Genomic DNA, 24,103 nt, shown 5'->3' on the forward strand with positions numbered 1-24,103 from the left:
TCCTGTCTTGAAGCTAGATAAATACCCTTCTTTGGCGGCAAGTTGTCGCCCAATAGCTCTCGCAAGCTGCCCGAGTAAGCTTTTTTGAAAAAAGAATGATTAATCGTTGCTTCAAAAATTTCCTGGAACTGAACAATATCCTTGATCACCCGCCGTGGTTGCTCAGTGGCTATGGTGTTGGGCTGCTGACCACGAGGTGGCGGGATCGAATCCCGGCCCCGGCGGCCGCATTTCCATGGGGGCACAATGCGAAAACGCCCGTATACTTAGATTTAGGTGCACGTAAAAGAACGCCAGGTGGTAAACCCATGATTTTTTAAAGATATCCTTGATCCCTATCGTGTGGCTTTAAGGAAGGGCAGTCCACAACTGATTATCGTGTGTGCATAGAAGCGAATATTCGTGATAAATTTGTACATAAATAGCTTTTCTTATCGATATTCCTCGATATTGAAAGGGAGTATGACACAATGTGGCATTACGGGATCTTGCGAGACTTGACGGGAATGGGAATCTGTGGAAATATATTTAACATAGTAGAAAGCTATTTGTCGAATCGTACCTTCAGCGTTAAGATGGGGAACCTATTGTCACGGCCATTTATACAAGAAACTGGTGTACTACAAGGAAGCTTGCTTAGCTGCATGCTCTTTATTGTGAAGATAAACACGTTTTGTGCTTTAGTACCGCCAGCAATTTTTGTATTCCGTCTACGTAGAGGACATACAAAGGAGTTTCAAATACTGCAACCTTACAGTGTTTGAAGAGGGTTTAAACGAAGTTTCCAAATGGCCAGACGAAAATGTTTTAAAGTGAACCCTAACCAAAGTTCTTGTGTAGTTATCTCAAGAAAAAAAGGGCTCATTGCAGATCCCAATATTAAATGTATGAGGAAGGAATACGTGTAAAAAAAGTGCAGAAGTTTTTAGGTATGATACTTGACTCTAAACGAACTTTTATTCTACACATAAAACATCTCAACGTGAAATGCTTAAAAACGATCAACTTACTAAAGATGTTATCCCACATAACATGGGACTGCGACAGGAAGTGTTTAACGAGTCTTTACAAGAGCCTCATTCGATCACGATTAGAGTATGGTGCCGTGATCTATCACTTTGGTACCCCAGCGCGCTGAAGATGATAGATCCTGTCCACCATCTAGATATCCGCCTGGCTATTGGCTCTTTCAGATCAAGTCCTATTAAATGTTTATACATAAAACGAACTGAGAGGTCATCCATATGCAGAGCCCATGCATCAGCCTAACATATTTTCTGAAATTTCACGCTAATCATGAACATCCGTGTTCCAATACCGTTAACAATATGACATGTGCTACACTACTTCGTAATCGCGCCCCTGTGAGGCTGCCTTTTCAATGCGTGTGACAGAGCTGAGCTTTGAAGAGGATGTAGCACTCCTGAAATATGGATTATTGCCTCCAGCTAAGCTGATACAGCCTTGGGAGTGCCAGCTGATAAAATGTGATGTATGTTTTTAAAAGCAATAAAGGAGGCTCCAGAGCTCGAAGTGCGAATGCATTTCCGAGAACCCCAAAACACGGGCTCCTGCACAGATATCTACACTGACGCATCGAATTCACATGACGGCGTATCCTATACACCCATCGGACTATCCTTCTCCGAATACAATGTTCTACACCCGGAAACAAGTGTCTTTACGGCTCAGGCCTATGCAATATTATCGGTTGTTAACCATATAACAAAATTACAGCCCCAGATAGCCGTTATGAATACAGACTCCCTGAGTGTCGTGAAAGCCTTGATGTCACTCTGTTAGCACAAAAATCTCCTACTCATTGAGCTTTATTCCCTCCTTTGTATAACGTATATATCCAACCAGCATATCATTATATGCTGGATGCCTGGCCATAGGCGCATTGAGGGTAATGGTCTGGAGTGCCATATGGCTACGTGAATTGCATCGCAAGCTGTTAATCTTACCGCTGCTGTCCCTGTCACCGATCTGAGGCCTTTCTTACCAAAGAAACTGCGAAACCACTAGAAACGCATCTAGCAAGTGGAATCATATAATAAGCTGTACCTGATAAAATAACAGTTAGGTTTCTTGCCCTCCACAACAAATTCATGCCGAACATGCGTCATATTCTGTCGACCCAAAATAGGACACAAACATGGCACCAATAACTTTCTAGTTTCGGCAAATGAACCTCTAACTTATGGTAGATGCGGGGAGAGGTTCCGCGTCCTTCTTGTGCTCCTGGGGTGTCGGGAGGCCAAACGTGAGAGATAGAGAAATTTTCCTCTAGCATACCTTCGGCACACCCCTCTTCATTCTGTAACGTTTCTCGGTCCAGAATCCTTTTTTTTATGCAAACACAACCCTAGGTTTCCTGAAAGATGTCTTACATGTTATTAGTCCCATATATTCGTAGCGCTTCCTCTCTTCAGAGGTTGGCACTGCGATAGTTGTACTACATAGCACATTTATCCAGGCCCTTGTGATTCAAGGGCCCTGGTGAGGTAGTAGTTCTGTAGTCAATTTTCATATGATATTTTCATACCATATATACACGTTGACTTGCTTATCTTTTATGGGTGTGCGTTTTCATCACCTAATCAATGTTATCGCTCCACGCGGGACTCGCCGGCATGTAGCAGAAGTTTCTCGAATGTTATCGATGGTTCTGTGGTCATCGAAGATTGTGAAGTATGATTGCATGTGGGACGCAAATTGTGTGCAACGTTTGGAAAGACACTTGGGCAGCAGCGAGAGGTCTGGAGCGTTCAATGGCTCTTGTATAAAAGCCGACGCGCTTGACCAGCAGGTCAGATTTCTACGATCGCCGACCGTATTCTCCGCTATTACTGTGCTTTGAGTGCATGTTGCTTTTGTGGGCACAAGTTCGCCCAATAAAATGTTGGTTTGGTCATTCCCAGTTTTACAGCCATCACTACTGCGTGTAAATATCATTTTTCGCAGCGCACGTTAGGGCTCATGGTACACGTCATTAGTCATCGCTATATTCTTAATACAGCTAGGCATTTCGCACTTTAGAACATCTATTTTTGACCTCTTTACCGCCACGTCATATCAACATCGTAGAACGCGTCACTCCACTGCAATGTCACTAACACTGAGATGGTGCTCTTTGGCCATACCTGGCCCTTGTGCAAATAAACAACACACATCCATTCAGTCATGTTAGTATTGCATAATAAAATACTTCACATTTAATTTGATGCTTGGTAAAACTTCCGTCGGCTCTCTTTGTGTCATTTGATCTTCGCAGAATTATTCGAGCAGTAATTTCTTCCTGAAAACTTTTTTTGCTTCTGCCCTTAAATTATGTGTCATCATTATAACTGCTGTAGAAACTAGAGGATTTTATCGAGCAATAGGAGATTTATACCTCCTTCAATTGCAGCCACTAATTATCTGATGAATCAATATTGGTCAAAAGACGACCTGCATAACGAATGGAAGAACTCTCGCGTGACTTTCACCTCGATGCCAGGAATACCTTCACCTGATGACTATGACATGTTGGCTTGGAACGGCCATGGAACACGTTGTCGTTAATTAGCTTATTACCGACACGGAAGATTATAACCTTTTTTCCGACATCTCATTTGGGTTCGCGCGCCACTTGTTTATCCAGAACATTGTGCTCCAATTGCAGAATGATATCCTGGACTCCCGCTATGCGCAGGCAACGAGGGTCGTCATAAGGCTTAATTCTCCAAAACATTCGATGGTGTGTCGCAAGCCGCCATGCTGACCAATCAAAATTTTATCAGCCCGGGTTCCTGTGCATAAAACTTTGCCTGGGCGTTTTCTGAACAACCGTACGACGGAGCCGACCCTCGGTGCGCTTACTTGTGAATGTAGTTCCCTGTTAACGCTGGGCACCCGTATAAGGGCGTGTTCGAATATCTGCTTTAAGTATTGTAGTGGCTGTGTGCACAGACGCCAACGGGAAAGAGGTTCGGAGAAGCTCGTGTACCATGGGGATTGGGGTGCATGGGTACGATGAGGAAGAAAAACCTGAAGGTGGGCTCACGCATTGTGTCTCTGTCTCAAGGCTTGTTCAAACCCGACAACGAAGCCTGCTCTCCTAATAATAATAATAATATATAATATTTGGGGTTTTACGTGCCAAAACCACTTTCTGATTATGAGGCACGCCGTAGTGGAGGACTCCGGAAACTTTGACCACCTGGGGTTCTTTAACGTGCACCTAAATCTAAGCACACGGGTGTTTTCGCATTTCGCCCCCATCGAAATGCGGCCGCCGTGGCCGGGATTCGATCCCGCGACCTCGTGCTCAGCAGCCGAACACCATAGCCACTGAGCAACCACGGCGGGTACTTGCTCTCCTATGCGTCAACAAATTCACCCTTATGTTTGGTGCGGTAACCCTGGAATGAGCCAGCGACCTTTTTTTAAATGGCTTGTGACGCGGACCGAATGGCCTCGGACAATAACTGTAGCGACCTGCCCACAACATGTGATGGAACAATGTCTGCCCGATATCGTCGCGCTACATGCGTCAAGACAGCCCCGCCCTGCACTGCTCTACTTGAACATATATAACTCCTGGACTCGCGTACTAATAGTGACTGCCTGCATCCTAAGGCTTGCCGATAGTTCCAGATGATCAAGCGGTCTGAAGCAATATTTGCTAGTGAGTGAAAAAAATTGCCCACGCCCTTTGTCACTGACCCTTCTACTACCAAGACTAAGCTTTCTCAACAGAAATGGCGTGACTGAAAGCTGCGCGCAGCATTGAAACATCATTTCTTGGAGAGGACGACGGACTTCTACGCATAACAGCATGACTACAGCGCGCCGTTACTCAGCTTAGCTTCAAGAACCCTCTAACGCTTCCTGGCGATCATTGAGGGATGCAGCTGATCGCCCACTTTGCCTACTGGCGTCTCTTCACCGCTGGAATTGCAGTTACAGAGGCAAAGCCACGCGGAAGGTTCTGGAATGTGGCTGCCAGGTAGTATGTGAAGAAAGTGATCGCGAAGTGATCGTGGTGCGCTCGTTTCTGCGCAAAACCCGTCTGTCTCCAATTTGCAGCACTGCGCGCAGAACACGTGCAAATTTCTCAGCCTTTTCACATAGTGGGAACGGATTTTGCCGGGCTCATATATTTGAAAGGTTAACCTTTTGTGAAAGCCAATGTTGTGACCCTTACGTGTGCCGTAGTACGAGCCATTCATGTATAGCTTGTTAATTGTGCTTGCACTGGAATGCTTTCTAGAAGCTTTTTCGCCTACTGACTTCTCACGGGGGCTACCCTCGTGCTGTTTACTCTCGCAATGCTTCTTGATTTAGGCGCGCTTCGCAAGAACTTGGTGCATTGCTTGAACTCTTACGAGGAATTTCCGTTAGAGACTATTTTTGCTTGAATGGTTTCTTGTGGAACATTTAGACACGACGCGCTCCTTGTTGGGGAGTGTTCTGATAATGCGTGGTTTGATCTGTCAAGGACAGTCTCAGAAATGTTCTTCGCACCTCGTTCATCAATTACGAGTAGGTATGCACTGTTTTAATGGAAGTCGAAACCACCCTAAACAGGCGCTCCTGAAGATATCTGTTTGCTACAGCGGATGAACCAGAAGTGTTAACTCCCACTCATTTCTTACGCGGTCGGAGGCTAACTGTTCTTCCCACTTTAAGAACACTCGACGTTGATCCTACGACGCATACTTAGCTGCTTGAAACGTGGAGTGAGTGGCAAGAAATTCAAGAAACCTTCTGGAAGCTGCGGTATAAAGCGTGTCTGGTTTTGCTAAGAAACGCCTATAATAAACCCGCTACTGAAAGATGAGAATGAGGCTAGAGTTCGTTGGAAGCTGGGAAAAATAATAAAAACTTTGCCTGTCCCCGGCGGGTTGGTTGTTCCTGTAGCTCGAGATAGTGAAGCGGTCACGTATTCTCGCGACCAGTGCAGAATTGGCACCCTCTGGGAATACGTCCTAAGCACATCTCAGGCCAGGAGTGTTGAAATTCCTGTTTCAAATATTGTGGTAGCATCGGTTGTGAAGCTGTGCTGCGCACAGACGCCTACAAAAAAGAGGTTTGCAGGAGATCGCGTGCCACGGGTAATGCGGGGCACGGGCACGAGAAAAAATAAAACGAAAGACGTGAAGACCAGTTGACGCATTGTGTCTCTATATGAAGGGTTGTCCGTCCCCGAGGACGAAGACTGCTCTTTCTTCCGAAATGGCTCTCACATTTACAGGGCTCTTCTTTCTCCGCACATTTCGCACATTTCTGTGACTTTACCCTGGCACATCACAAAGATGAAGAAAAGCAAATATAGTGATTCCATAGAATTTTATAGGAATGGCTCAAAAACACAAAAACATACTGCAAGTACCGTAGTATCCAAACAATTGGAATCTGGTGCTAGACTACCACGGTTTGTCTTCCTTTCTACATCTGAAGCAGTTGCCCTGTTTACAGGCGTAAAAGAACTATTATCTGGGAATTCCAGAAAAGCAGATATATACACAGATTCTATAAGTGCATTAAAAGCCCTAAATGTAAAATCAGAATGTGAACCGTTTCTGGGAGACATTTTGCGGATGCTGGGAAGAGCAGAAGAACACGGCAAAATAACACGCGTGGCCTGGCTGCGAAGCCTTACTGGTATTCCTGGAAATGAAAGAGCAGAGAAATTAGCAGCAATCACGACACACAAAAGCTTACTAATTATTAAGGTGCCTTTCAAAAATTGTACACACAAATGTCGCAAAGCATTCGACTGAAGAGGCCAGGAGCAATGGGACTCCAAGGTACACAACAAACTTGAAACAGTGAAGCCTATTTTACAAGAATGAAATTGTGGGAACACCAAGAGAACTTTATTGAAGTAATTATAAGTCTCCTTCGTATACGACACACCCGCTTATCTCACAATTTTTTACAATGAGGCGAAGGAGCCGTGGAGTGTGTACATTGCAAGGAACCCCTAGTTCTGAATCACCATTTTATCACATGTCCAGCGTTCGCGAAAGAAATACAAAATTATTTTCATGGACTATTCTTAATACCAACTCCATTTCATCCACAATTATTACTATGAAAACATGCACTAGTACCTATCAATGACATTTCTGAGCTTTTGGAGGCCACATATCTTTAAGGTAAGCTGTAAAACACGGTCTTATTTTTTTCGTCCGTTTCACAAAACTGTCGATTGAGCACAGCGTTGTGGCTCTCGCATCATAGCCGTAATCTCGTTTGCGCCATTAAACCTTACATACCAACCAGCCGACCGAACGGCCGACCGACGGACCAGCCAGCCAGCCAGCCAGCCAGCCACCCAGCCAGCCACCCAGCCAGCCAACCAACTATTTAACCTAGGTTCCAGCTCGCAGCGAAGCTGGCATCCATCGCCAATGTCACCAACTCCCCTAACGTGGTTGGTGTTAGCATCTGACACCGCAAAGGCTCTGATAGGGACAATGTGACTGCTAGTTAGGAGGCTGTTCACTCCATACAGTCACTGGTGGAGGACTTGGGGCCAATTGTTCACCAGTAAAATCCGAGTTGCTCGTAATTCGAAGGAAAGCCAAGTGCTCTGCTCAGGCTTCACCACCGCCTGTCACCCTTGACATTCGCCTCAGCAGCAACAGCATTCCTGAAGTGGAGACCATCTGCCTCTTAGGAATGGGGCTTCAAAACAGGGGCATCCATCATAAAGCTGAAAACAGCGGCGCAGCGCTGACGCTTGTGCGCTGTGCTGAATTTCGACAGATGGCCGAAGAGGCAATGTCCTAAATCCAGGAGCATGCGCGGAAAGACGCGGGGGCGATAACTTGGAAGAATGTATGCCTATAATAAACGTTACAAATCAAACGCTACGTGTATGTATGATAAAGGTTACTATATAGATTTTAATTTAGAGGCGCACAAAATGTTAGAGTATGTTTCTTTATGAAACTTTACTTGAGGAAACGTGACTATATTATTTCTAATATATAGGTACAGAAATTATGTCGAAATATGCACCATAATTAAATTATTTGAATGAATGTTATTACATAACTTCTATATATAAGTACAAGAGATTTTGACAGCAAGCCCCTTTATTGAACATTACCATGCTAAGGGTACATTATACCCTTGTACATAGGCTCTGGAATATTCGTATAAGTAATTTTCTACAAATAGTGCAAGTGAACTACACCCTTCTCTATTTTTTGGTGTAGTGCACTAGTTACATAAGTCGTAATATCTGCAAATACTATAGTATTGTTGCGATCTTTGATTATTCCCAGAGCAGCAGCGTCACTTCGTTAGTATTTAGTTATGCATCCACATAGGCAATATGGTAGTATATCAATTTTAAGCATCCAGCATGTCATTATATGCTGGATGCCTGGCCATAGGCGCATTGAGACTAATTGTCTTGCGGACCATATGGCTACCTGAATTGCATGGCAAGACGTTAATCTTACCGCTGCTCTCCCTGTCACAGATCTGAGGCCTTTCTTACCAAAGAACTGAGAAACCATTGGAAACGCATGTGGGACGCGGACACATACATTAAGCTGTACGGGATAAAATAACAGTTAAGTTTCTAGCCCTCTGCAACAAATTCACGCCGAACATGCGTCATATTATGTCGTCTCAAAGTAGGACACAAATTTGGCTCCAATAACTTTCTAGTTTCGGTAAATGAACCTCCAACTTATCATAGATGCGGGGAGAGGTTCAGCGTCCTTCTTGTGCTCCTGGTGTGTGTGGAGGCCGAACGTGAGAGAAAGAGACATTTTCCCCTAGCATACCTGCTGCACACTGTAACGTTTCTCGGTCCAGAACCCTTTTTTTGATAAAAACACAGTCCTTGGTTTCCTGAAAGATGTCTTATATGTTATTAGTTCAATGCATTCGTAGCACTTTCTCTCTTCAGAGGTTGGCACTGCGATTGTTGTACTGTATAGCACATGTCTCCAGGTCCTTGTGGTTCAAGGTCTCTGGAGAGGTAGTAGTTCTATAGCCGATTTTCATATGATATTTTCATACCATATAGACCCGTGGACTTGCTTATCTTTTACGGGTATGTGATTTGCACCATCTAACCAATGTTATCGCTCTACACGGGACTTAACGGCATGTATCAGAAGTTTCTCGAATGTTATCGATTGTTCTGTGGTCACCGAATCTAGCGTAGTATGATTGCATGTGCGACCGAATAGTGTAAATCGTTCGGAAAGACGCATGGGCACCAGCGAGAGCTCTGGAACGTTCAATAGCTCATTTATCAAAGCTGACTTACTTGACCAGCAGGTCAGATTTCTACGATCGCCGACCGTGTTCTCAGCTATTACTGTGCTTTGAGTGTAACTGGCTTTTGTAGGCACAAGGTCACTCAATAAAATGTTGGTTTTTTCATTCACAGTTTTACAGCCTATTATTCACCGTCACTACGGCGTGCCAATATAATTTTTCGCAGCGCGCTTTATTATTTATTTATTTATTTAATAATACTGCAGGCCAATACTTTGGCCCAAGCAGGAGGGGCATATCAGAAACAAGAAAAGACAGAAAAGTGTATACAATGCAACATGAAATGAACATAATGCACTAAAGAAGCACAAATGATAACGTCAACATCGCTAACTTGCACAAAAATGATTTTGCAATGCAGCCATGAAATCTTTAGACTGAAATACACTAATGGGAAGTAAATTCTAATCGTTCACCGTTCGAGGGAAAAAACTGTACTTGTAAGCGTTTGTTTTCGCGAAGATCGGTGCAAGCAAATACTCATGACTGTGTCGTGTTCTCCTCGTAGAAGGCCGACATATGGAAGCTGGTAGCGTCATATTATTTTTTCCAGAAAGTGTGTTATGTAGTAGTACAAGACGATTAATTTTTCCGCGTATTTCGAGTCTCTGTATTATATTTTGTAACATTATTGAGGACGGCGAATCCTTCCTGGCATATTTCCCGTAAATAAATCTCACTGCTTTTCTCTGTACTCGCTCAAGTTCTTTTGTGTCTTTCATGGTATGCGGGTCCCAGAGTATGGAAGCATATTCTAACTTTGATCTCACTATTGCATTGTAGGCTAACATTTTAGTCCTTACAGGCGCGTTTTTAAGCTTTCTTTTTATGAACCACAATTTTTTTAGCGCAGCTGAGCAAACATCCGAGATATGAGTTGACCATGTAAGCTTATTGTTGAGCGTAACGCCAAGGTATTTGTATTTGTCGACTTCGAGGACAGTTCTATTTCCAAGTTGGTACGGAAAAATGCTAGCTGATTTTTTTCTTGTTACGCGTAAAAGTACAGTTTTTTCCGCATTGAGCTCCATTCCCCAATTGGAACACCAGTCAGTGATTTCTGCAAGGCATCTTTGCAGCACAAAATGATCATCATAGGACACAATTTCCTTGGAGATAACACAATCATCCGCGTATAACCGTATGGACACATTACCAGGAATAACATCAATCAAGTCATTAATATAGATTAAAAATAACAATGGTCCTAGTACACTGCCCTGAGGGACTCCTGAGGTGACCTGACGTGCACTGGAAGTACAATTCCTAATATCAACAAACTGTTCTCTGTTTTCGAGATAAGCACATATCCACTGTATGATACCAAATGGGAGTCCAATTTTATCTAATTTATGTAATAGCTTTGCATGGGCAACTTTATCAAAAGCTTTGCTGAAGTGCAGAAAGAGCACATCTATTTGTCCAGATAAATCAAGCATGCGGGATAGCTCATGTACGGTTGTTACGAGTTGAGTTACAGTGGAAAGTCCTTTCCTGAAACCATGCTGAAAAGGTGATAGTATGCTATGATCTTTCAAAAACTCTTGTGTAAAACCAGCGACAATATGTTCCAATAGCTTACAACACGAGCTAGTAATAGATATAGGACGGTAATTTGAAACAGATTGGCGGTCTCCTTTCTTGTGTACCGGCACAACACGTGCTTTACTCCAGACTGGTGGTATTGCACCTAATTTTAAGGATAACTGGAAAAGATTAGAAATGAATTCAGATAATTGCTCAGAATATCGCCTCAAGAAAGCATTAGGAATGTTATCGGGTCCAGCTGACTTCTTAATTATTTATATTTAGAAGCAATGCCAGGACACCTTCGCGACTGATTAAAATATCATCTACCGATGGGCTACTTGCACTGGAAAGTTCACACTGATCACGTTCTGCAAACACACTTTGAAAATATACATTGAAGTATTCAGCAATGCAGTGCGCTTCCTCTATTTCAATTCCGTTGACGTTAATGCTTTGTATCTGTTGTTTTCTCTGGCTTAGATGCAGCCAGAACTTTTTAGGATCGCTAGAAATAAATTCTTCAAGATTCAAGCTGTAGAACTCATCTCTAGCCGAATTTACCTTTTGTAGTAAGTCTTGTTTCAGCTGCGTAATCAGCGGGGTTGTAGCTTTGTACCTCTTTCTCAGCCTTTTTATTTTATGCTTGGTCTGAATAATATCTCGATTTATCCAAGGATTTAGGCGCTGTTTTCGAACTACTTTTAAAGGGACAAAGTGCTCCGTACAGTACTTTACAGTCTCCTCAAAACGTTGCCATGAAAGTTCAACATTATTTTCGATTATACCAAGTTGTGTATCTAAATAATCTATAATCGCAACATCATCTGCCTTAGTGAAATCTCTAATTGTTTTAACTGTTCTATGATCTTGGTGCTTCTGCGCAGGAACTTTCCAGCAAAAAGATATCAGCTTGTGATCTGATATACCAGGCTCGACCGTTGTTGTTCCATCAGAAAATACTTCGCTCAGGAATAGAAGATCGAGAATATTATTTCCACGGGTGTCACTATAAACAGCCTGCTGGAGGCCCAGGCTGAACATAATATCTATCGCCAAGTCACCAGAAACCGATGAACCATAGTTTAAACGATTCAAGTTTAGACACGGTAGATTAAAGTCACCTGCTATTAATAAGTTTTTTCCCTTTAGTTTCAGAAGATGATCATACAACTGATGCATAATAGAGTCATCAGCTCCTGGGGCCCGATATACAGAGCACAAAAAAAAACGACATTCCCCAGATAGATACCTTCAAGAGTAAACTTTCGTGTTCCTTGATTTGATCGGCAACTGTTACATGAACACTGGATTTTGTTATGACTGCAATACCGCCACCGCGAGAAAACCTGTCTTTTCTGTACAGATGATAGTTCGGCGGAACTATTTCGTCGTCGCGAATGGCTTCGTGCAACCAAGTTTCCGAAATGATGCAGACATGGGGGTCATATAACAAAAGCAAATCTTCCAGCTTATCTGTTTTATTTACAATACTTCTGGCATTGAATGAGAGAAGCCGGAGCTGGTGCGCCTGCGAAAGCTAGCTTTCGGACGTTGAGCTGTTCGTTCTATAATTTTGTTTGCGGCTCGGTGTACTATCAGTTCCAGAAATCTATTTACGGGAGTTGGAGGCATCATCCCAAGAAAAATACTGGTCATCAATTCGGAGCTTATCGTGAATCAGCTGAACCTTTTTTCCGCTATCTTTGTCTGCCTTCGCACTAGTCCAAAGCAGTTTGCGTTTGCGCCGCGTGTCAGCGCAGTAATCATTGTGAATAGAAATGTTTGAACCTTTTAGCTTAAATGCGTTCTGCATGACTGAATGTTTTTCCGTGTAGTCCTGGAAATACACGATAATCGGCTTGCCATCTGAACTCCTCTCAAGCCTATGTATTCTTCCCACCGACGAACAGCTCAAGCCCAATCTATTCAGAAAGACGTCGTTTAAAACCTTGTCACGTAAGAGCGACAAAGTTTCATTGGGAATTTCCGGAACGCCAAAAACTATCAGATTTGATCGCCTACTTCGATCTTCTAGGTCGATCATCTTGGCTTTCTGTGATTTTAGTATCTCTTCCATTTTACATACAGTTGTGACCAAGGTAGCAGCTGTGCTCGTATTTTCTTGTACATCTTCTTCCAACTGAGTCAAACGTTTGTCAAAACAATCAATAGCTTTTTCTGTATTTTCAAGGCGCATTTTCAAGTCCGCGATATCATTTCTTATTGCCTGTTGTCCTTCCATCAAGGATTGAAACATTTCTTCAACTGTTGGTCCAGGATTTTCCTCAACATCGCCACACAACATCAGTTTCAGGAGCAAAAACAATCATAGGCTATACTTATACAAAGTTGAGGGCACGGCAGAACAACTAAAAACCTATTGTCACTACGAAACGAACAGTTGTGACCAACCTGTACAAAGAAGATGAGGCGCATGGTGAACGACCTGCGCCAAGCGCTTTCGCCGTGCCCACTGAAGATCCTCGGGTGCGGGACAGTCTTTATAGGGGTAATGGCCGGTGACGTCACGAATTCATGGCTTGGGAAAGGAGGCGGTTCGATGATGACGTTGAGTATCCGAGCTTGATTGCTGATGCTTCGTGTTGTCGATACCGGCGTTAGCGTGGTTGCAGGCGATGAACCTTGCGCTGACAGCAACAGAGCCTGTACAAAGAAGATGAGGCGCATGGTGAACGACCTGCGCCTGGTACACAGGGCTCATGGTACACGTCATTAGTCATCGCTATAGTCTTAATACACCTAAATTTTTTGCACTTTACAACTATTTTCGACCCCTTTACAGCCACGTCAAATGAACATCGTAGAACTCATCACTCCACTGTAATCTCACTAACACTGGGGCGGCGCTATTTGGCAATACCTGGACCTTGCGCAAATAAACAACACACATCCAATTATTCATATTGGTATTGCATAATAAAATATTTCGCATTTAATTTGATGCTGGGCAAAACTTCCACCCGCTCTCCTCGTGGCACTTGATCTTACAAGGTTTATTCGAGTTATGATATCTTACTGGAAAAACTTTTCTTGCTTCACCCTAAAATTATGTGTCACCATGATAAGTGCTGTAGAACTCAGAGGATTTTATCGGGTAATAGGTGATTTTCACCACCTTCAATTGCAGCCATTATTCTGATGAATCAATATTGGTCGAAATACGACCTGCATAACGAATGGAAGTACACTCGCGTGACTTTCACCTCGATGCCCGGAAAACCTTCACGTGATGGCTCTGACATGTTGGCTTGGAAAGGCCATGAAACACGTGTTATTAATTGGCCTGTTACCAACGCGGAAGACAATAACCTATTTTCCGACATCTCGTTTGGGTTGGCGCGCCACCAGTCTATTCAGGGCATTGTGCTCCTATTGCAGAATGATATCCTGGACGCCCGCTGTGCGCAGGCAACGAGGGTCGTCATGGGGCTTAATTCCCCAAACATTCCATGGTGTGTCGCAAGCCGCCATGCTGGCCAATCTAAATTTTATGAACCCGGGTTTCCGTGCATAATACTTTCCCTGGGCGTTTTCTGAACACTCGTACGGCAGAGCCGACCCTCGGTGCGCTTACTTGTGAATGTAGTTCTCTCTTAACGCAGGGCATCCGTATAAGGGCTTGTTGGAATATGTGCTTCAACTATTGTAGTGGCTGTATGCACAGACACCAACGATAAAGAGGTTCGAGAAGCTCGTGTACCATGCGGATAGGGGTGCATGGGTACGATGAGGAAGAAAAACCTGAAGATGGGCTCACGCATTATGTCTCTGTGTCAAGGCTTGTTCAATCCCGACAACGAAGCCTGCTCTCCTATGCGTCAACAAATTCACCCTTATGTTTGGTGTTGTAACCCTGGAATGAGCCAGGGACTGTTCTTTAAATGGCTTGTGACGCGGACCGAATGGTCTCGGGCTGTAACTGTTGCGACCTGCCTACAACTTGTGATAGAACAATGTCTGCCCGATATCGTCGCGCTACATGCGTCAAGACAGCCCCGCCCTGCACTGCTCTACTTGAACAGATATAACTCCTGAACTCGCGTTCTCATAGTGACTGCCTGGATCCTAAGGCTTGCCGATAGTTCCAGATGACTAAGTTGTCTGAAGCAATATTTGCTAGTCAAAGAAAAAAAATTGCCCGCGCCCTTCTACACTGGCCCTTGTACTACGAAAACTAAGCTTTCTCAACAGGAATGGCGTGACTGAAAGCTGCGCGCATCAATGAAACATTATCGCGGATAAAAAATTTCCATCCATTTCTTGAAGAGGACGACGGACTTCTGCGCATAACAGCATGACTACAGATCGCCGTTACTCAGCTTTAGCTTCAAGAACCCTTTAACGCTTCCTGGCGATCATTGAGGGACACAGCTGATCGCCCACTTTGCCTACTGGCGTCTCTTCACCGCTGGAATTGCAGTTACAGAGGCAAAGCCACGCGGAAGGTTCTGGAATGTGGCTGCCAGGTAGTATGTGAAGAAAGTGATCGCGAAGTGATCGTGGTGCGCTCGTTTCCGCGCAAAACCCGCCTGTCTCCATTTTGCAGCACTGCGCGCAGAGGGCGCGCAAATTTCTCAGCCTTTTGACATAGTGGGAATGGATTTTGCAGGGCTCATACATTTGAAAGGTTAAGCTGTTGTGAAAGCCAATGTTGTGATCCTTACGTGTGCCGTAGTGCGAGCCATTCGTGTATAGCGTGTTAATTGTGCTTGTACTGAATGCTTTCTGGAAGGTTTTCGCCTATTGACTTCTCACTGGGGCAGCCCTCGTGCTGTTTACTCTCGCAATGCTTCATGTTTTAGGCGTGCTTAGCAAGAGCTTGGTGTCTCGCTTGAACTCTTATGAGGAATTTCAGTTAGGGACTATTTTTGCTTGTATAGGTCTGTTGTGGAACTTTTAGACTCAACACGCTCCTTGTTGGGGTGTGTTTTGGGAGTGCGTGGTTCGATCTGTCAAGGACAGTCTCAGAAATGTTCTTGGCACATCGTTCATCAATTACGAGTAGGTATGCAATGTTTCTAAGGAAATCGAAACCACCCTAAACAGGCGCTCCTGAACATATCTGTTTGCTACAGCAGATGAACCAGAAGTGTTCACTTCCGCTCATTTCTTACGCGGTCGGAGGCTCACTATCCTTCCCAATTTAAGAACACTCGACGTTGATCCTACGACGCATACTGAGCTGCTTGAAACGTGGAGTCAGTGGCAAGAAATTCAAGAAACCTTCTGGAAGCTGTGGTATAAAGCGTGTCGGGTTTTGCTAAGAAACGCCCATAATATTTCCGCTACTGAAAAATGAAAATGTGCCTAGAGTTCGCTGGAAGCTGGGAAAAATAATAAAAAACTTTGTCTGTCGCCGCCGTGCTGGTTGTTCTAGTAGCTTGAGATAGTGAAGCGGTCGCGTAATCTCGTGACCAGTGCAGCATTCGCACACTCTGGAAATACGTCCTATGCACATCTCACGCTAGGAGCGTTGAAATGCCTCTTTCAAATATTGTGGTAGCATCGTCTGCGAAGCTGTGCTGCGCACAGATGCCTACAAAAAGGAGCTTTGGAGGAGCTCTCGTGCCGCGATTAATGTGGGGCATGGGCACGAGGAAAGATAAAAAAGAAATACGTGAAGACGTGTTAACGCATTGTGTGTCTGTTTGAAGGGTTATCCGTCCCCGAGGGCGATGACTGCTCTTTCTTCCGAAATGGCTCTCAACTTTACAGGGCTGTTCTTTCTGCGCACATTTCGCACATTTCTGTGACTTTTCTCTGGCCCCTCACAAAGATGAAGAACAGCAAATATAGTGATCCTACCGAATTTTATACGAATGGCTGAAAAACACAAAAACATACTGCAATTGCCGTAGTATCCAAACAATTGGAATCTGGTGTTAGAGTACCACGGTTTGTCTTCGTTTTTACATCGGAAGTAGATGCCCTGTTTACAGGCGTAAATGTACTATTATCTGGGAATTCCAGAAAAGCAGTTACTTACACCGATTCTATAAGTGCATTAAAAGCCCTAAATCTAAAACCAGAATGTGAATCGTTTCTGGGAGACATTTTGCGGGTGCTGCAAAGAGCAGAAGAACACGGCAAAATAACACGCGTGGCCTGGCTCCCAAGGCATACTGGTATTCCTGGAAATGAAAGAGCAGAGAAATTAGCAGTAATCACGACACAAAAAAACATTACTAATTATTAAGGTGCCTTTCAAAAATTGTATACACAAATGTCGCACAGCATTCGACTGAAAATGCCAGGAGCAATGGGATTCCAGGGTACACTACAAACTCGAAACAGTGAAGCCTTTTCTACAAGAATGGAAATTGTGGGAACCCCAACAGAACTTTATTGAAGTAATTATAAGTCTCCTTCGTATACGAAACACCCGCTTATCTCACAATTTTTTAGAATGAGTTGAAGGAGCAGTGGAGTGTGTACATTGGAAGGAACCTCTAGCTCTGAATCACCATTTTATAACAGGTCGAGCCTTCGGAAAAGAAAGCCAAAATATTTTCATGAACTGTACTTAACACCAACTCCATTTCATCCACATTTATTACCATCAACTCATGCACTAGTACCTATCAATGACATTTCTAAGTTTTTGGAGGCCACATGTCTTTAAGGTAAACTGTAAAACACGGTCTTATTTTTTTCGTCCGTTTCACAAAACTATTGATTGAGCACAGCCTTGTGGCTTGCGCATCATAGCCGTAATCTCCTTTGCGCCATTAAACCTTACATACCAACCAGCCGACCGACCGAACGACCGACCGACTGACGGACCAGCGAGCCAGCCAGCCAACTATGTAATCTTGGTTCCAGCTTCCTGCGAAGCATCCATCTTCAATGTCATCAGCTCCGCATACGCGGGTGGTGTTAGTGCCTGGCACTGCAGAGGCTCTGTTAGGGACAATGTGACAGCTAGTTAGGAGGCTGTTCACTCCATACAGTCACTGTTGGAGGACTTGGGGCCAATTGTTCACCAGTAAAATCCGAGTTGCTCGTAATTCGAAGGAATGCCAAGTGTTCTGCTCAGGCTTCACCACCACCTGTCACCCTTGACATTCGCCTCGACAGTGTCAGCAATCCTGAGGTGCAGACCATCTGCCTCTTAGGAATGCTGCTTCAAAACAGCCCGCACAATGGGGCATCCATCATAAAGCTGAAAACAGCGGAGCAGTGGTGACGCTTGTGCGCTGTGCTGAGTTTCGACAGATGGGGGAAGAGGCAATGCCCTAAATTCATGGGCATGCGCGGAAAGACGCGTGGCCGATTACTTGAAAGAATGTATGCCAATACCAAACGTTACAATTCAAACGCTACGTGTATGTATGATAAAGGTTGCTATATAGATTTTAATTTAGTGGTGCACAAATTGTTAGAGTATGCTTCTTTATAAAACTTTACTTGAGGAAAGGTGAATATGTTATTTCTAATATACAGGTAAGAAATTTTCTCACAATATGCGCCATAATAAACACTGTTTGATTGAAGGTTAGTACGTAACTTCTATTTATATGTGCAAGAAATTTTGACAGTAAGCCCCTTTATTGAACATTACCATGCTAAGAGTACGTTATATCCTTCTCCATGGGCTCTGGAACTCTCGTATAAGTAATTATCTACAAATAGTGCAAGTGAACTACACAGTTCTATATTTTTTGGTGTAGTACACTAATTACATAAATCATAATATCGGCGAATACTATAGTATTTTTGCGATCTTTGATTATTCCCAGAGCAGCAGCGCCACTTCGAAGGAATTTAGTTATGCATCCACATAGGCTAAACGGTGGTTTATGAATTTTCTGGTAGGCCGCTATACGTCTCACAAACATCAAAGTTTGCCTCCACGTCAGCCCTAACCCTTAGCCACCCTGTTTTTCTCACAATATAAATTTCGCGAGAAATTCAGTTATATTAGGACCCCTTGAAAAATTACACATAATGTTTTGTAGTGTTTCTAGTAGCACTGGTTTAGGCAGGTTTCGGCACTCAAGGCCTTTGCTGAAGTTCTTAAGGACATGTGAATTGTGCGAACGCCTTTGACTATTGTTGCGCGTAACATCGCGTTACTGTGCGCATTTTTCTTGTTGTTTTTCTTCTCTCTTCCTTCTCCTTTTATTCCCTTTACCCCTTTCCCCAGCACAGGGTAGCCAGCCGCTATTTACACTGGCTAACTTCCCTGTCTGTCCTTCCCGTTTGTCTCTTTCTCTCTCTCTCTCTAGCAGCACTAACGGATTATCTGTAAAGTATTAGTGAGTATTTTCAGAAACAGAGTGAACAGTATTACTGCACATATTCCGCCACGATAAACTGCAACCTGCGCTATAGCGTGTCCTGTTCACACTTATATACATGTACGACACTTCATGCGCCAATGCCTCTGAAGGCCAAGTGAAGTGATGTGTGAATAGGGAGCGTTCACCAAGCATTGAGCGTGTCAAAGTGAATATTTGTCTTCGATATAAATGTACTGTTTTCGAGGATTTTCACATTTGAAAAATCAGATCTTATTTGTTAAACGTCAATCCCGAAGTTATTACTGCCATGAAGTTCACCGTTCACTACTCCAAGCTTAAAGGAACACAACATATGGAAATGAGTGATTTCGAAGAAGACGCGCGTTCAGTAAATGTCAAATTGGTGCTACGAAAGTGACGACAGATGTACTTGTTCATAACGTGCGCTAGAATGTTTCTTCATAGTAGCATAGGAATGAGTGAAAACGTACAAGGAGTATGTCTGGTTCATTCTTAGCGCTTATATATATTGCGACACTGATTCACTGTTTGCGTACCGTAGTAGGGAACTTGCCTCTGTGCTGCGCTTAAGAAGGGGAAGAACATGTCTACCTTAACCTTCATTTTTTGCCTTCGCAGTCTGCATGGGTCCACTTCTGTGCGATGGATATTCGTTTAAAACTGATGCTTCGCTGCAAAAACTTCTTGAAGTAAGTATTGTTGTCTTATGTTACTCGCTTTTGTTCGCACAAACTTGGCCCCAGCCTATTTTGGGGAGCTCGCTAGGAAACTAAAGCGGAGAGCGATGGGTAGACAAATGTTTTTAGGCGCAAATTTTTTGTCTACCATCATATTGTTCAGTTGGGCCAATCGCTCGGTCGGTAGGTAAGTGCTAGGGTTTTTAGCGAGCAGATCCGCATTCACTTAAAAAAAATAAAGCCTACCTTGCGACAAGATCTGAACATCGAACTGCCAGCATAGCAACCCGACGCTATAATCATTATGCTACGCACTGATTTTTTTATTACGTGATATTTATTGCAATGAAATAAATTAAGTATGTACAGGAACTATTCACAATAATGTGAGCATCAGATTGACATAAGCAATTATATGTCACCAAAGCATACATAAAAAAACGTGAAAACGCAATAAAAACATTCCATCGCAATAATGACTTCACAGAAGAAGTTAAACATTTAATAAAATGTGTGTGCAAGTCCGGATGGCAATCATTTTGATCGTAGATGTCGTTCAAGTACATAATCATCTGCGAGAAATGGGCTCCAGGGAAAATTTGTATTTTTTCTGCGATTCTTTCAGCAATGCGGTCCGTTGGTTATCCACTATTTATTAGTAAAAACATATAGAATTGTATGCCATCACAGGGAACAACACCTATCGGAAAATGGGAAAATTTTGATCAAAGTCTCTTTTTAATTTCTACCGACAAAATTGCAGAATTAAATGGCAGCTTTAAAATCAATAAATCAGAGTTCGATAGTATCTGGTGTCTTGGAAAGTGGAAAGTATTTGAGAAAACAACAGTATTTTATTTACGTAGCCATGTTACAAGTGGAAACATTTCTGGCTTTAATTGGTCCGAAAGATAACTTCTTGCAGGGGGGAACACTTGGATTTTCGCGCTCTTGGAAGTACATGCTGCCCTAGTGATACGATGTATATCGATCAATAGAGCGCCATAAAACCTATTTCTTTTTTCGTGACACAGCACATCATATTTAAAGGAAGTCGGTTTTGCTCTAAATGAGAAGCATCGATTTCGATAGCAAATTAGTGAACAGCTACACGAAGTAAGGATAATGGTTCTATTGGCCGTGGAAATTTGTAAACGTAGGCACACTAACCACACTAACAAACTTAACTACTAAGAAGCAAACATGAAGACATCTCATTCGATGACCGCGGAAGCTTGCGGTCAAAACACTGGGGTCAGGAAGCGTGGCAGGAGCAGTCAGAAAATTGATGTTTGTGCTGCGTCTCGCATCAACGCGAACTAAGCCGCGAAAGCACAGTGTTCCAGACTGTGTCCCTGCCGCAGGTGCTTTCCCTGATACAGCCACCCGGGTTGGTGCACACGGCCGCCCAGGCATGCAACCGTCCTCCCTACCCTCCTTCCGAAGCACTGCGCGCAAAGGAAAACGGCGTGCTTCCTCACCACCTTCCTCGCTTTCCTGCGCGAGATTGAGCCTGCTCGCCTGCCCTCTCTGGCACGCTTTCACTCGCACATAGAGCATACGGGGAGTGGTGACGATTTTACCACCCTCGGACTTATTCGGAACCTCAAGGCGATGGCAGAAATGTGCCTGGAGTGTCCTTATAATTGCTATCGCAATAAAACGAACAGACAGAAAAGCGATTGAAAGACAAACCTAATGCATAAACCCTGTTAAACAAGGTCTAGAAAGAAAATTATAAGCCAACACAAATGCTGGCTCGAGAAGAGTCAGGTTAGCATTCAAGAAGGCTAGTAATATAATATGAGGAGTACGCCCACAAAAAATCCGAGGACACCTAAGCACTTCTGATGAGTTTTGAATGCGGAAGAATTAATGTGCAATTGAAGGCTGATGAGCGGTGCTTCGAATTTTGCGCTGCAAGTAATATGCCATAGCGGTACGCGGTTCCCGAGGCAGCAAGATGCAGTAGCCTGCGGTGCCAACGTCGCATGCTACTGTTCGTCCTGCGCAACGAGAGGAAGCAGCAGCGGCCACGGATGCCGGCAGGCGTTCGCTGAACGTAAGCCCAGTGAGGAGTGTGAGAAACCGCGCCGGGGCTTCCGAGAGCGAAAGCGACGATGACGTGGCGTTGCGGCCATGCCCTCTTAGACATTACCTGGCGTGGTACCACGGCAGCAGATGTTCCCTTTTGTCTATTCTGCTATGTCGAGGCCCGTCAGTGACGGGGCATAGCAGCCCATAGGAATTCCGTTGCAGCGTGCTTATGAAGGGGCGTTGCAGCCAATGGTGAATACACGCGCCATTTCACTTCTACAGACGACAGACGGAAACTTTCTCGCCTAATAGGCAATTTTTGCTCTTTCCCATCAAACGAGAAACCCTGAGAGTAACTATCCCATATCCAAATGGGCCAGGCTTAACCGTCGTGGATTCACTGGTCGAAAAAATGTTATCCCGCCTTCTTGGTTCAAAACCCGAACACCATATACATTAAAAAAAAGATTCTGTGATAACGTCGAATGTAAAGCCGTGTGCAGTGATTAACCAGAATTATAGAGAAAGTTAAAGTTTTGGTTACGAAAGAAATTCTGGAGGCTTGCAAATATTCGAAGACGCTGCGGGACAAAGGTATTTGTATAGCGATCATGCACTGCAACGCTGTCTTTCGAGTATTGTGCACTTAACTGGCAGGCATGCAGCGGAACACCCAGATGTTTAGATGGCACACAATGTCACTTAATGCATGCCTAATGTAATGATGTAACTGCTCAAGATTTAAACTACAGTCCAGCGCTCTTAGGTTTCTTCGTTTTCCCACAGTAGACAGTACCAATCACCTATGTGATAGTCGGAGTCATAAAAAAATTGTAGGGTTTTACGTGCCAAAACCACTTTCTGATTATGAGGCACGCCGTAGTGGGGGACTCAGGAAATTTCAACCACCCGGGGTTCTTTAACTTGCACCTAAATCTAAGTACACGGGTGTTTTCGCATTTCGGCCCCCTCGAAGTGCGGCCGCCATGGCCGGGTTTCGATCCAGCGACTTCGTGCTTAGCACGCTAACACCACAGCCACTAAGCAACCACGGCGGGTTCTTAGGTATATCGATGGTTCCCTAATTCTTAGAGACGAATGGAATATCGTCAGCCGATGCTGACAATTTCACACCATTACCCAGCACATTAGGACCTCGAACGTGGGTCCAGCTCAAAATACCCAAACAGGGTGGTTCTAAGTTTAGAGCGAGGAAATGCGGGCATATAAACAATTCTTGTTTCAATGAAGAACAGATGTGGACACAATCGCAAAGGCTACCAGTGATAACGAAACCAGTTCTATTCTGACTGTAAAACAAAATAGAACGCCATTAAGCTATCTGGAACACTAGTGTGTTGTTGAAAATAAAAGAAAAGAAAATGCCGGACCCGATGAGAAGGCTTTCACCAGGTTCTTTGAATCATCGCAAATTGCTCATAAGAAGTGGAGCAGTACTGCAGAGCTATATAGGCGACGTGTATGTTAGTTTGTATGAAGCGATTTCTTGTACATGTTTCATGAGGAAAAATAACAATTGGCATCGAAACCGGCAAACGATTTGACAAAATAAATTCAAGACTTTTTTTTTCAGCGTTCGACAATATAATTAGTCTATAGCTCTCAAGAGAACGTAGTTCTTCTTGGTCAGTAGTTTTAATGTATTAACTCATTGAGGCATTTTGTGAAACACTGTGGTAAAGCCTCTAGTTATCAACTCATTAAAATATATTCAGTAGAGCAGACCTTCAACAGGACCTAATGGATTTGCAAGTGACCTAAAATTACATCAGGACCGGGAGGTCTTAACGTATAATAATAATAATATTTGGGGTTTTACGTGCCAAAACCACTTTCTGATTATGAGGCACGCCGTAGTGGAGGACTCCGGAAATTTTGACCACCTGGGGTTCTTTAACGTGCACCTAAATCTAAGCACACGGGTGTTTTCGCATTTCGCCCCCATCGAAATGCGGCCGCCGTGGCCGGGATTCGATCCCGCGACCTCGTGCGCAGCAGCCCAGCACCATAGCCACTGAGCAACCACGGCGGGTGTCTTAACGTAGGTGACTGATCAATGGCAACCTCTAACTCCTGTCTAGTACCGCGACTGCTTATGACTAAACAGTCTTCGTCAGTAAGAGGAGTTATAGACGCGAAGTACATTGGAGGTTTGGTATTGTGGTGCCTAGAGACTCGACATCCGCATGTACGCTTCTCTAGTTCCAATGAAAACAATTTCGTTGAAATGATCGTGGCGTGTTCATTATGATGACA

General features: G+C 43.9%; 1 protein-coding gene across 2 annotated transcripts in view; it reads left to right on the forward strand.

The window, feature by feature from the left end:
• LOC142584936 (uncharacterized) overlaps positions 1-24,103 on the forward strand; it is a 187,732-nt gene that overhangs the window by 110,033 nt on the left and 53,596 nt on the right. For both annotated transcript variants that reach the window (XM_075695297.1, XM_075695296.1), the window contains one exon: positions 19,731-19,801. In XM_075695297.1, coding sequence (XP_075551412.1) covers positions 19,731-19,801 — 71 coding nt within the window. The remainder of the gene's footprint in view (positions 1-19,730; positions 19,802-24,103) is intronic.

The sequence above is a fragment of the Dermacentor variabilis genome, chromosome 6 (genome assembly GCF_050947875.1).
Source record: "Dermacentor variabilis isolate Ectoservices chromosome 6, ASM5094787v1, whole genome shotgun sequence".
NCBI lineage: Eukaryota > Metazoa > Arthropoda > Arachnida > Ixodida > Ixodidae > Dermacentor > Dermacentor variabilis.